Below are 14617 nucleotides of genomic sequence, written 5' to 3'. Positions count from 1 at the left end.
TCTATTTAATAAATATGTAGCATAGTCATAACTAAATTAAGACAAGAAATAACATTTGATTAAATATCTTATAGGAAAAAAATGACTTTTTATCCTCAAAGTTTCACCCCAAACACAAGGCATCCTCAAAGTTCCGTAATTTTGGTAAATTAAGGACAATTAACGGGAAATGAAGAATTGATCGTTAGAACCAACGATTTTACCAATAAATGGTACTCTGTTCTTATAATGGATGAAAGCCATAAAGAACTGGTGTTTTATTAGAGAACGGATTTATTTTTATTTTATCCGATAAATAAATTTGTTTATGGAAAAATGGGTACTCTATTCTTATAATGGAGGAAAGTCATAAAGAACTGGTGTTTTATTGAAAAACGGGTTTATTTTTATTTTATCCGATAAATAAATTTGTTTATGGTAAAATGGGGGAAAGTCATAAAGAGCTGGTCTTTTATGGGAAAGTGATACTTTATAGAAAGTGGCCGCGATTTGGTTTATGAAATTATCCCAAATAAAAATTTAGAATAAATTTGTTTGTTTTGAAAGTTGTATAATGGTCGTTAAAACTCTAGAGATTGGCAAAAAAATTTTGGGGTTGCAGAAAGGCAGAGGGAAGAAGGAGAAGAATGGAGCTTTTCGTCCGTTGCAATTGTTCCATTAAAATGGCTCCATTCGGTTTTACCCATTTTTTGTTAGGTAAAACCATTGGTTCTAACGATCAATTCTTCATTTCCCGTCAATTGGCCAAATTACGGAACATTGAGGATGCCTTTTTGCAACCCCAAAATTTTTTTTGCCAATAATTCAAGGGAGGAAAAAGTGTATTACTATAGTTTAAGGGGTAATTCAAGGGAGGAAAAAGTGTATTACTATAGTTTAAGAGGAAAAAGTGTATTACTATAATTTTTTTGCCAATAATTAAGTATATAGTTAGTCATGATTTTATTGCATTTAACCCCAACAATTAACGTTAGACATAGTGTATTCTGGTGCAAAAATTTCAATTATTCTGAGCACTGGTCATGACACACCGAATGGGTGTGGTAATAATTAAAAATTATGATAAAAAATTAGTTTAAATGTCAAGCAGACAAAGGTACTTGAAAATACTTTCACATTGGTGCTTAATAAATAGTTGGCAGTTTGTTTTACTGTAACCAATTTTTTTTCCAAAACTTTTAATAAATGAAAACCAATTTTGTTTCCAAAACTTTTAATAAATGAAAATTAAATAATAGGAAACATTGGATAGATATGGCTTTGCAAAAACTTTGATATAATTATTGTGTATACGAATTCAAATTCATTTGCTTACTAATGAATTTGAATTTACGTCTAATTGAATTAATTATAAATAGGTAGTCAAAATCTGTCCATTTAATAGCTACTAATTAATTGGTTTTATTCAGCTACCCATTTGAAACTAATAAAATTACATATCCATTTGGATTAACATGGTGAATAAGAGATCAATGAAAAGTAGAGAAATGTCGAGGGGAAGTGCTGCATGAACAGAGAATGTAGAAGGGAAGGGAAATAATGTTGTGCTTTGCTAGCAAATAATAATAGTAATTCTATTATTATTATTATTATTATTATTATTATTATATTAAAGGTAAATCCGCCAACCGCACTTATAATTTAGGCATTCAGGCAAAATCTTAGAAATAGCTTTATTCAGGCAAAATATGGTCCAACTGCACAAAAAAATGGCCCATTACACCAAAAATTATTTCTATCATTAAACAAATTCAACTCACATACATGTATAAGGGATATTTATGGAATAAACAATTAAGGGATATTATTATACTCCCATTTTTTCACTTCACTCCCCCATGTCAAGTAATTTTTTTAATGTTAGTAAACTTCGTTGGAATTAAATTTGTAATATAAACCTTAGAGTTTTTGAAGTTTTGTATAGTTTTGCAAATGTTAGGGAAGGCTGGGTGAATATGTCAAAAACCTATAGGAGGTTTCTACAATTATGTCTAATTTTATAATTAACCAAAGCAAAAGGCAAGCAAATGCATGTAGTATTTTACTTCAAGTAATAGCAAGTTTAATTCAAGTAATAGTAAGTTTTTATACATAAATAGTAATTATTACTGATAACATGGCAAATTTGATTAATAATCAAGATTTATTGATTTATGGGACACATGTACTATTTTACTTTAAAACTTATCTCAAACTAGTATTAGGAAGTTTATTTGAAATAACGATAAGATGTTGTATCAATGATTAAAACTTAGTACCTTTGTTAGTACGTACTCATAATATACTCGTATAATACATGATTATAGGTATAATTTAAAATTTTTTTGTACTTATATATTTTTAAATACTATGAAAAATAGTATGAACTAAACCTATTCTCCAAAAAGTAAATTTCGGATATAGAGTAGTAATTTATTTTTAAAAAAATTAAGTTGCATATTTATTCCAATTTATGCATGAAGATACATCGATCGTGCTCTCTGGATGCGTCCAAACTCCAGTGAATGTCTTTAAACTAAATTCTAATTAAAGTAGTATCCAAGATAAAAAATACTACTCGTATAAAAAATCAATATAATTTCGCTAATAGCAATTAAATTTGAAGTTTAAAAATATGCGTAAATAGTAATTTAGTTTAAAAATATAATTAGCATGAAGAGTATAATTGGCATAAATAAGTGTATTCAGTAAGTCAATATTGTAAACCTCCCCTGAGGTTTCTCTTCATTTCGCTTGACACCTCTAAAGTTTTAAAAATATCACTAACCTACCTTACTTTTGTTGTTTGTATAGCAAGATTTTTAAATATCCTAACTACCCTTTTGCTCGCTAGATAGGAATATTCATAAACCACTTTGTTTATTTGAAAAAAAACTATCATTATTTACATGGTATTTCTTTTGTATTACTACTACACTATAATGCTACACAATCACGGATAAAACTATAAATTTGAAAAGTAAAAATGAAATTTGAAAACAAATACACTTGCATAGTCATACCTCATTTGATCACAATCACAAAAACTACAAGAAAAACAAAATTCTATTTATTATAATTTAGAAATACATTATTGCATAGTTATCCATTATTCCAGGTTCAAGTGCACAGCAGTTTGCATTGACATTTGCAAGTCTAATTGTATATATGAATTTACCATATATATATATAGACATACATATGTATATATATAATTATATATTTTGAAAATGTATGTATGTATAGACATTGTAAAAAAAAGTAAGAAATTTAGAGAATGAAAGAAAGATTTAAAATTTAAATATGAGGGTAATACTTGAAAATTCTTCACTTTTGATATTGACATATTAAACTACTATCATGAAAAATGAAATTATACTCAGGAGAGTCCAATGATATTTCAGATAACATCATCCGAGGCTCTACAAAGTTATCCCATTCACAATATATTTATATAAAGACATACATATCCATATATCTATATATATATATATATATATATGTATAAATGTATATTTTTAAAATGTATGTATGTATACACGTTCTAAAACAAGTAGGAAATTTATATGTAAATGAAAAAAATTTAAAATTTAAATATGAGAGTATTATTAGATAATTTTTCACCATTGATATTGGCATATTAAACTTTGTCACGAGAAACGAAATTATACTCAATGGAGTCCAATGATATTTCGAAAATATCACTCATCCGAGCTTGTACAAAGTTATCTCATTCACAAAAATATATATATAAACATACATGCTAGGATATATACAAATATATATTTTTGAAGCATTTATTTCAGCCGCCAACTCCATAACGAATATGCTTTTCGCGTTAATTCCTGTTCATTTTATATGCTATAGTGTTTAGCTTCTCCGTCAATCTTGGCGCCTTTTTCAATGCCCTTAGTTTCGCTCGCGACCCTCTGCCTTTGGCAGCTGATTATACTTTCAACTTCAACTTTTCATATTGCCCTTCCACTCAACTTCAACACAACGGTTGTTCAAGTTCCAAGTTATAAAATGCCTTTACACGTGCCTGTCCAAGACACATTTCCTATCATCTGTGGTCACAATTGCCTCGTCTTTTTCCTTACCTTTCCACATCTCTTTTTTGACCAATAAACATACCACTGCAACATCCATTACTTATTAGGTTATTTCTTATCTTTTGCTTTTGGTCGGCCGCAACAGAGAGCAATAGACGACATTTGTTTTCTTTTACTATTCATCACAAATTTTCATCTCAATTGTAGAATAATGCTTCCAACAATTAATTCTACAATTTTGCGTGGAATTTCTACAAAAGAGATTAACTAAATTTCCACTTCTAGTCAAGGAATAACGAAGGACTTAGTTCGTCTGAAATTGTGATATCAAATTATTTTTATTTATTTCTTTTATTTACTAGTATTTGTATATTCTTTGATTTTATTTCTTATGTTGTTATATTAATTGAATATCCAGGGTTCGAAATTTAGATTAATTTAATAGTCTATAGCCAATTATAGCATTAAACCCGTAATTATTTAATTACTTTAAAATAATTTTAAAATAGTGGTAACTGGCATGATTGGATTTGTGCCAGGAGAGTATACGGCTAATTTAAAATAACCCTTGTAGCATGTTATTTGATTAGAATAGAGTTTCTCTAGTTCATAAGGCAATTGAAAAATTGAATTCTACGGTCGTAACTATAATTATTTCTCGATTAGAATAGTGATTAACGGTCATATCTTGATCATCGATACAGGAGAAGTTGATTGTCATCACTTGTTTGGTAGTTATTACTTCTTTATTAGTTGATAATCGAAATTATCTTTGTATCAATGATTAATTGAGTGAACTATTTCCAAAGTTATTCCTTGGCTAGAGCTTATCTATCATCAATTCAATTTTAATAAATTGTCATTCAGTTTTCTTATTTGTTTATTTATCTTTACTCTCATTTAAGCTATTTAGTTATCTCCATTCTTATAAACATCCCCCAAACTTTGAACTCAAGAGGAAACGAATCTCCAGTCTCTATGGATTCGATCCTACTTACCACTGTATACAAAATTTGTATATTTTTCAAGCAAGTATTTATTATTGCACATGCTCGACAACCTGTCAATTGTCATATTAGACTTTTTTTTCAAAAAAAAAAAAGAGTAAATTTTGTTTTTACTGACAGTGCATATACTATCACGATTAGATGCACAATATATATACAAAATTTGTGTTTCAAATTTAAATTCCAATTATGTATCATACATCCAATAGTAAAAATGTATACACTATGAGTGCATAAAAAATAAATCCAAAAAATAATTAAAAAATCCCAAGTGATTGAACGAATCTAGCTCCTAATTCTGTTTTCTTGTTACTTTTGAATTTTTAAAATGTCTTAAAAACACTTTCAATAAGATGTAAATCATATAGATCCGCATGAGATCCATTTTTTTTCCTTTTGAGGATAGAAAAACACAATTTTGTGTAGAAAGTAGAAACTTTGTTGGTTTTTTAGAGTATAAACTAAAAAATAACATCTTAATGTTGCAAAAAAAAAAATGGTTTGCAAAAGATTTGTGTTGAAACTGCAAATAAACTTTCGTTATGCATTCATCAACACAGTATTTATAGTGATCACATGAAATAAATCAACAAAATATCCAACTAACAATTATTCTAAAAATCTCAACAAAACACTTGATAACATAATTTCCTACTCAGTAAATCTTAGTTAAAATATTTGTTAACAAACCATATGATTTTTTTGATTAACAAATATCCTAACAAGACTTATTCTTTTACTAACTAAATTATTCTGGTATCAAACACAATCTAGTTCAATCTGTAGGAAAAATTGACATATCTCAACACTCTTCCTTGCCACTTTTGTTGCAAATTTTGAATTATCTTCTCAAATTTTTGAATCTTGTTTTGGATAAGGCTTTTGTAAAAACTCTGCAATTGATGATTAGTCTTGCAATGAACTTCTTGTTTTGGATTTTTATGCAAGTTAAAGATTATTCTTGCAACAAACCACTTCTTTTGTCTTCTCATGCCAAACTCCAAATAAATGATGGCTTTCTTTTTTTTTTATTTTATATTTCCAAATAACCGTCTCATAGGTTCAAAGTGGAACACCCGTCAACCAATATTTGAACTTGTACAAAAATATGAAATTCTACATGATTTTTCATTTTGTCATCATCATCAAAACATGTAGAGTAAAAAATAGCAACATTATAATCTTGACAAATATCGGGAATCAATTTGATACCTTCTAACTTATCAATAATCTTCTCTAAAATTTTTTCAAGATCTGAATTCTTGATTTCATCATACTCCATATTAGAATTGTCAAAATTCAATCAATTTATTGTGAAACTTTTGCTTTTCATTTTAATTGAGAATGATTTATTCTCAATCAAATCATAAGTCATTATCCTTGTGAAAATGACATCAAAAAATGATATGTGAACACTGGTCTTGGATATCTATCTAACTGCAACTCTGTGATTTCTAATCCGCGTATCCATTAGTTCTTCAAATACCGGCGAAACAAAATTTTTCTCTACTATATCCCGTAGATTATTGACTACCAAATAAGTCCAATGTTTAATGGCCCAAATTTGGTAAATTTCACCACTAAAAGTTGAAACACTTAATAAGAGGTTCCTTTCTATCATGGTTTTGAACTTATAAAGGATTCTCACCTAATGCAGTCACTTTAATAAACAACACAAGCTTTAAGACATAGGCTCTGATACCACTTTGTTGGTTTTTTAGGACATAAACTAAGAAACAACACCTTAATGTTGCAAAAAAAAAAAAAAAAAAAACCTTACAAAACACTTGTATTGAAACTGAAAATAAACTTTTGTTATTCATTCATTAACCCACTATTTATAGTAATTACATGAAATAAACTAACAAAATATCTAGTTAACAATTATACTAAAAAAGTTCAACAAAACACTTAATAACATAATCTCCTATTCAGCAAATCTTAAAATGTTTATTAAAAAACCATATGATTTTTTGGTTAACAAATATCCTAAAAAGACTTAATATTCTACTAACTAAATTATTCTGGTATCAAACACAATCAGTAAAATATGCATGACAAGTTAGCATATATCAACAAACCCTTTAAATATTCATTGCAATTTTGTTGTCACCAAGTGTATTTTTGATATTCATTAGTTATCTACCGTTGGAATATACTTATCAATACGCAAACGACATACACTCCATTTCCAAGGGAGAATAATGCTTCCTACCTGCTTTGCCAAAAAATGCAAAATTGTTGTCCAAAACAAGCTGCGCCGTATTTCTTTTTCAGTCTGCTCTTCATGCTAATCATGGCTGATTTTCAGAGAATTGAGAGAGATGCCATCTTAAACAAGAAAGATTAAGACTCAAATTCCCTCCACAATATAATGCTAGATTACATGCGCAAGAGATGAACGCTAAATCATACAAATGAAATGACTGTAGCAGGGCTTGAGCAAAACTTAGCATAAAAGTTCCCGGAATAACACGGCCAATAGCAAGCTTTAAGAAATAACTCCAGCCAGGTAATTCGTACAGATTACTCGGTTGGAACCTTTGGTGGCGGTGTATTAGAAAACCTCCATTTAGTATGAAAGAAAGCCTCATTGATGCTTAGCCCTGCCACCTCATTGGGGGGAACTGCATCAGCAATATCTTTCAGATCTTCTTTTGTGAGTTTCACTTTCACTGAACCAATGTTATCATGAAGATTCTTTATCTTAGTAGTACCTGCAAAGACAATTATGAAAACCAAAATTGATTTGTTATAAAAGCAACAGAGTGGCACAAATTATAAACTAAAATAGCTCAAATAAGAATCTGCAATTGCATTACGATAAGGTGTTTGCAGGCTCCAGCTGAACTCTGATAGTTTACCAGCTTATATATTTGTCACTTTGGCCATGTAAACTAATTTTAAGGTCTTATGTATAGGATAGCATTTATTGTTCCAGAAGGGATAAAAAGATACTGATGTTTATTTACAATATAAGGTAACCAAACTCCAAGTCCAGGGAACTATGGGCAGCTCATCTTACTTTCAACATCAGAAAAACATGGCCTAGGAGAACAGTTAGTTGATCTCACAGTCTACTCGAATCAAATTGGAATCGTCCAGTTAAATGTAGAACTTTGGAAGGTTGAAACACATAAATAATGTGAGAATTGATTCCCTTTGTCAATGAATTTATCAAAAAGCACTTCCAACAAGTGCCATTCAAGGTATATTTACTAACTTCAGGAGAAAGGATAGAAGCATATTTACACTATAGCTCTAGGATTGATAGCTATAATTGCTCAGCGGATTCGTTCAACATGGTTCAACTTTGGCTTGTGAACGTCTGGAACTCAATTTACTTTTATTATAAAAAGAGGCACTTTCACGAACCCATGAACATGCTTAACTGTGATTACAACAAGGAGAGGAAGGAAAAAAGAACACATAAAAGGAACTGAAGCAACCAGACATGCATGAAAGCCAAATAATCATAAGGGCTAGATGATTGATATCACAGAAAGCTATAAAATGCTATCTGCAATTTCAAAGGCAAGTAGAACTGATCACACAGACTATTTCAATTACTTCCTGTGAAATCAGTGGAATTTTCTTAGAAGAAAACAATGTCATACTCAAGCTTCTTCTATGCTGAAATCTGTGTTTGTATTACTTCTGTTGGAACATCAGTTCTACAAACAACCAAGGCTGAGTATTCATTTCAGATTCATATCTTCTATTTGACTAATGACGATCTTCTTTCTGCTCCTTTATTATATGCTCAAATTGTACGAGTCCAAGATTCTTGAGTATTAAAAGAATCATTCATGAGTAAGGGGTCATTGTACATTTGATCCTTTGGCTCTCAAAATACATGCAAAGACACAATCAATTAATTTCCACTCAGTTATAATCTCAAATACATGTTATGTTTCCCATATAGTGTCAACCAAATATATGTGGCTCAGTTTTTTATATCTGCACATGACACTTGCATTCTACTAGCAAAAGAAACAATTGGATTTACAGTTACTTACCAGGAATTGGTACCATATCATCACCCTGATGAAGAAGCCAAGCAAGAGCAAGTTGAGCAGGAGTACATTTGTGTTTCTGTGCTAATGCTTGTAAACGGAAATAAATGTTCTTGTTCTTTTTGAGGTTTTCCCCCGTAAACCTAGGAAGTCCTCCCTGATCAAAATGTTATTAGGGAACTTGTTCTAGAAAAGGATATGAGTGACAATAAACCAAGTTTAGATCATGAAACTCTGAGTGTGATCTAAAGAAAGCCAACTTTAAAATCTATCCCTACCAGGAAACTACTTTGAGGCAAGCTCTCAACAACTGCTTTGCCAGCCAAAAAGCCACGACCAATAGGACTGTAGGGAACAATCCCAATTCTGAGCTCCCTAATTATCCACAATGAAACAGAGTTACTAAAGTGGGAGCAACATACAAGCCATGAGAAGACACACCTAAGAGAAAGAGAAGGAAATATATAACCATGAAATTCATAGAGCAGGAAATTGTTAAATAGGGGATTAAATTGGTAACATAACATGTACAGAATGAGGAATCATTATGTCTAAAGTCAATATGATGGACAGTCAGACATATCCCTTGTTAAATTCTGTAAAGCTTGAACTATGTAAAAGAATGACTTTAGTCAAGCTTCTAGTAGGCTACCTCTGGTAATTTCTTATCTAATTCACCTAAGAAGGATTTTTGCATATGGCATCCATCAAAGACAGGGAAATTTTTACTGAAATACATTGTCCTGGCGTTACAAACTCATAGCCTGAGGTGCATTAGTCTGTTTGTGCAGGTAAACACTAGTCTAGATTGCTTTTCTATCACGGTGACTTCTTTTAGAAAGGCTTTTCACTAAGTCCAAGCTATGTGCTTGAGGAGTCATCATTCAGGAAGATCATTGTGAATTTTCTCATGCAGCAGCAGAAAATAGTAATCACCAGTTCTTCTACCATACTTCTGAGGTTCGGAAAGGGATTCAAGCTATGCAAACTATATGTAGAGAAACAGCTGTAAGTGCTGCTCCGAACTAGCTCAGCAATGATCACCTTAAGTACTTTAAGGGGCTGTTCTACATAAGCATTGTAGCTATTCTATACCATAATTGGCTAGCTTGAATTAGAGAATCTTCAAGAAGTTAGTATAGCCTACTGATGTTGAACTTACAGAATTGTCAGTGATGTCTAGGGTGCTGTATCAAGTTGGAAAGGTGAGAAAAGAAGCACAGAGAATTGGGAATTTAGACCAAAAAATGTGTGAAAATATAGGTTAACCGCTGTGTTTAGCTGATGAACTCTAGTTGGTTTTCAGCTTGTATACAATTGCATGCAAATATAAATGAAGATCCACTACATTACTTTTAAAAAACAAAAAACAAAATAAGATTCTAGCAGGCTCATGCATGGATCTTGTATGGAATAAAGCAACCTGCATAGAGGAATTATCTCTTCCTCAATATCGCGTGTCCATAGAGAATACTCAATCTGTAAAGCAGTTACTGGATGAACTGCATGAGCCCTTCTTATTGTGTCTGGGCTAGCTTCAGATAGTCCAATGTACTTTATTTTTCCTTCTTCAACTAGTTTCTTCAGTTCACCCATCTGCAACATCCACAGCATCAAAACTTTCTTTAATGCAGCATTCAATTTTAACACCACTTAGTCTATGTTACGGAAATTATTTCTTCGTTATTGCTTTTATGGAGATGAGTTTTGTCATACATTTTAACTAATTTAAGTCAACGTGTCTAAATTTAGACCTATGAGTGCGCCAGATGATCTTTCGGTTCAAGGTTCAACTCTGGATCAACATGTAACTTTTTTACTTATTACAAAAAGTGACAACTGGTTCAACTATCCAGGTTTTATCGGTTTTGATTAGCTCAACTGGTCTTTGGCCAAGTTTGACTGAATTTATAGTAATTTTATGGATGGGAGCAGTCCATTGCTGCGGGATCCTTCTGGGAATTTCGGGATCCTCCTGGGAATTTTGGGATCCTCCTGTCCTTTGGTAGTACAGATGAAGTAACCCAAGACAACCTCTTTGATGCTCTAGAGGCTCAAAAGGCGCCAGCACCGCCTGAAGTTGCCCACAACTGGACCTATTTCGTGGCAAATTCGTGGTTTGATCGGTTAAACCATCCTGTCCAATCTGGTTTCACAAACCAGATTTTACAGATTGACCTTGGTAGCTCCTTAAAAAAATGAATACTATTTTGATCCATTGTATTGCTTCATTTAGTTAAGATCCTGAGTGCAAATTGTGTGCATATACTTTCTTTTCTAATGTGCACTGCTTGCATGGCACTCTCTGTTTGATTTTGGTAAACGCCGAATTTGACCATTTCACTGCCTAATAAAGCTTATTAATCAGTTCATTAACTGATTAGTTAGATTTATTTTGGAGTTCCATCACCTAACTTGTGAGTTATGATCTCTTATTCCCTTTTCCCCCCTTAATAAAGCTAGGCAATTTCAGGATGTCTTCTATGTTATGCAAAAGAAAGGGCACTGGCAAGAAAACAAAAGAATCATGACTTACTGTTTCTTCAATAGGCACTGTTGTGTCGATTCGATGGATGAAATAAAGATCAATGTAGTCCACATCTAAGCGTTTGAGGCTACCTTCACAGCATGAGCGGGCATATTCCGGAGTACCTTTGACTATAACACGATCGTGACTATAATCGACTATACCGAACTTCGTTGCTAATTGAATCTTTTCTCGGGGTAACTGCTTCAATGCCTGCAATATAATAGTTTTTTGATCACTATAGAATTAAATGGAAACAAATGATTTTTTTTTTTTGGTAATGTTTCTATGCAAGGATCATAATGATTTAATAACTTGTAATTTATTTATTTTTTGGCACTAAAGGGAAAGGTAATTCCATTCTAATGATAGAATAGATGTGTACATTTTTCAGTGGCTTAAAGTACTTTTCTAATTGCCTACCAACGGAAGTGATGGTGGTGGAAATTAAATCCAAGCTTTCCCTTACTAGTGGAGCAAACCTTGACTCCAAATTCAATCATCTGTTAACCAGTATGCAAAATTAGCATAATTATAATTACCTTTCCGATCAAGTATTCATTAGCATTGTCAATCCCATAACTATCTGAGGTATCAAAAAATGTAACTCCCTTATTGAAGGCTTCCTTAAGAAGTGCAATTCCGTCTTCTTCAGGGACTGGATCATTGAGAATTCCAGAAAGCCCCATGCATCCAAAACCTAATTTTGAAACCTAAAAATGAAAAAGAAAATTAATATAATTTGGAAAGTGGGACAACTACCGACAAATTCAATAGATCTGTTCAAGTTTTAGCCAGCTTCACAAGGACAAAATGAATTAATTTCAACACATCTACCACCAACTGACTAGTACTATGCCTGATAACTCTTTCTGATTGAAAACAATGGTCCAGAAAGATCTACTGGATTTACATTGGAGTATTATTTTCTGAACATTAGCCCCAAACACAGTGAATTACATCTTTAGAGTTTTATGTAATGAAATTGATGAGCAATTATGTCAGTCCCAATCAAAATGTAATACCAGATGAGGGGCCTTTGTAAAATTGCATATGCAATTCCAGAGTGCAAATCACTGTATGAACTGAGTTGTTTTTAAGCTCAATTCTTGTAATCAAATTTAAAACACAATTCCTACAAACTGCGGGTGTACATTTGTTATGCTAGTAAATACACTTGTTGTGAGTATCCATATACTTGTAAATTTTTTTTCCACATACTTGTAATTTAGAAGCCTCTAATCCCAAATATGGGTTGACCTTTGAAAGAAATTTTTTCCAAAACAGAGCACATTTGGATTGGTTTTAATTAGGTTGTTTTCTAAAACATGGCCCAAAAACTCACACCCAACCACCCCATTTTGCCATAAAATCAAAGGAGGCAATTTTCCCAAAAAATTGAAACACCTATCTTTTTATCCTTTTTCCTAATTGTTCTTCAAGAAAATACAACCCCGGATCATTTCCCCACTTTCCCAATCTTAAAAAAGAACAGAAAAGGAAAAAAAAACAAAAAAAAAGGCAACGAATAGAAAGAAATGAAAAAAGTGAAAGAGAAAGCTCGAATACAGCTCACAGAAAACAAACATGGCAGTGTAAATAGCTCAACTCAATTCTGCTAAAATGTCGTCCCAAGAAAGCAGAGAAAAATTCAAAGAACCAAAGGGATATGCAGAAAGTAGAGAAATTTCAACTCTTTCTCATTGTTTTCGTGAATCTTCACAAAATTACCTCAAGTCCTTGGCAGCCCAGCCTCACTGTTGGAATTTCTACTTGCTCATCCATTGCTATCAGCTACAGTTGCAGTCGATGAAGTAATAAGGGGAAGAGAACAGATTCTCGTTTATGCTCGTAGACAATGAAATTTTAATTGAATTCTAAAAATTATCATTAGTCTATTAAATATTTTTGTCCAATCGAATATTGCCACATGACATATACACTTGAAAAAATTGGTTATTAAATAGCCAATTATATTTTGCCACGTGTCAAGACGAGGTGTTCCAGATCAATTTAAATTGCAGGGATATCTCCACCAATCAAATTATATCATGTCACATGTCTATTGGATAAATATCTAAATATTTATTTTTTATTAAAGGGATAATATTTAGAGTTATTTAATCCAAATATATCTCTTATATACTGCAATAGCTTAGCCAATCAAACGGCGCCACGTCACGTGTCCCCACGAGTTTGACCAATCGATAAATTACTTATCTCTTTATTAATAAATATAAAATAAAGAGATAATATTTAACTGGTACAGTTCTAATATGACTGCACGTTTTGCAAGATAAGAAAAGTGATACACAGGTCTTCAGCCTCTACCTCTTGCTACAGTTATAAATAGGGGTCTCTCAATCAAATCACAGAGACATATAGAGATACACACCAGAAGGCATCTCATACACTCAAGTGGTAAAGTTCCAAACTATGAAGATTTGGGTCTTCAAACTCTTCAAGTCTTCCATATAGCAAGGCTTGAGTTTTTAAATATTTTCAAGTTCTTCAAATCTTTCATATCAAGATTTGAAAGAATCGGTGGTTGATCCAAGAACAAACTGCGAAGCCCTTGAATTGGTGTTCGAGGAGAAGAATCGAAGGAAACTTTTTAAAAGTTCGAGAAACTTCCAGAGATTGTACCCCCATATTTTTCTAAATTTGTATATTACATATTTGTCGTGTATTTCTTTTTCTTGTCGTTTTGCAGACTTGAAATTTTTATCGCGTACAAATTTTTGGCACATCCGGTGGGACCATCTCTGCCTTCCATCTCTTCTCTTCGAATATTCAATTACATACATTATCAATGGCACCAAAGAGCAACAAAATCATGATTGCGAATTCCAAGGCTACTGATGCTAAGCCTGTTCAGGAAGCTGCACATGTTGCCACCAATACCCGCGCTATTGGGCCTGTGACCAGGAGTATGACGAGAGCCTCCACCCAAAGCAGTATGGAAGCTCCGTTGGCGCCAACTCCCGTCTTCGGTTCGTCATCACCAATGAGCTATTCCTCCACGATGGGGATCCA

At 32.1% G+C, this 14617-nt stretch overlaps 1 protein-coding gene across 2 annotated transcripts; it reads right to left on the bottom strand.

Moving 5' to 3' along the window:
- Positions 1–7370: 7370 nt before the first annotated feature.
- Positions 7371–13453, bottom strand: LOC113727434 (perakine reductase). 2 transcript variants are annotated; one of them, XM_027251593.2, is made up of 7 exons: positions 13313–13453; positions 12124–12294; positions 11591–11794; positions 10478–10650; positions 9333–9429; positions 9058–9211; positions 7371–7755 (listed from the first exon to the last, which is right to left on the bottom strand). In XM_027251593.2, exons 1-7 carry the CDS (start codon positions 13364–13366, stop codon positions 7565–7567), a joined length of 1044 nt encoding a protein of 347 aa, XP_027107394.1. In that variant the 5' UTR covers positions 13367–13453; the 3' UTR covers positions 7371–7564. The 2 variants fall into 2 exon arrangements, with proteins under 2 accessions (XP_027107394.1, XP_071932190.1); XM_072076089.1 differs by lacking the exon at positions 12124–12294 and having other exon boundaries at positions 13313–13432.
- Positions 13454–14617: the final 1164 nt, after the last annotated feature.

The sequence above is a fragment of the Coffea arabica genome, chromosome 2c (assembly GCF_036785885.1).
Source record: "Coffea arabica cultivar ET-39 chromosome 2c, Coffea Arabica ET-39 HiFi, whole genome shotgun sequence".
NCBI lineage: Eukaryota > Viridiplantae > Streptophyta > Magnoliopsida > Gentianales > Rubiaceae > Coffea > Coffea arabica.
This window is presented reverse-complemented; position numbering and strand designations above follow the sequence as displayed.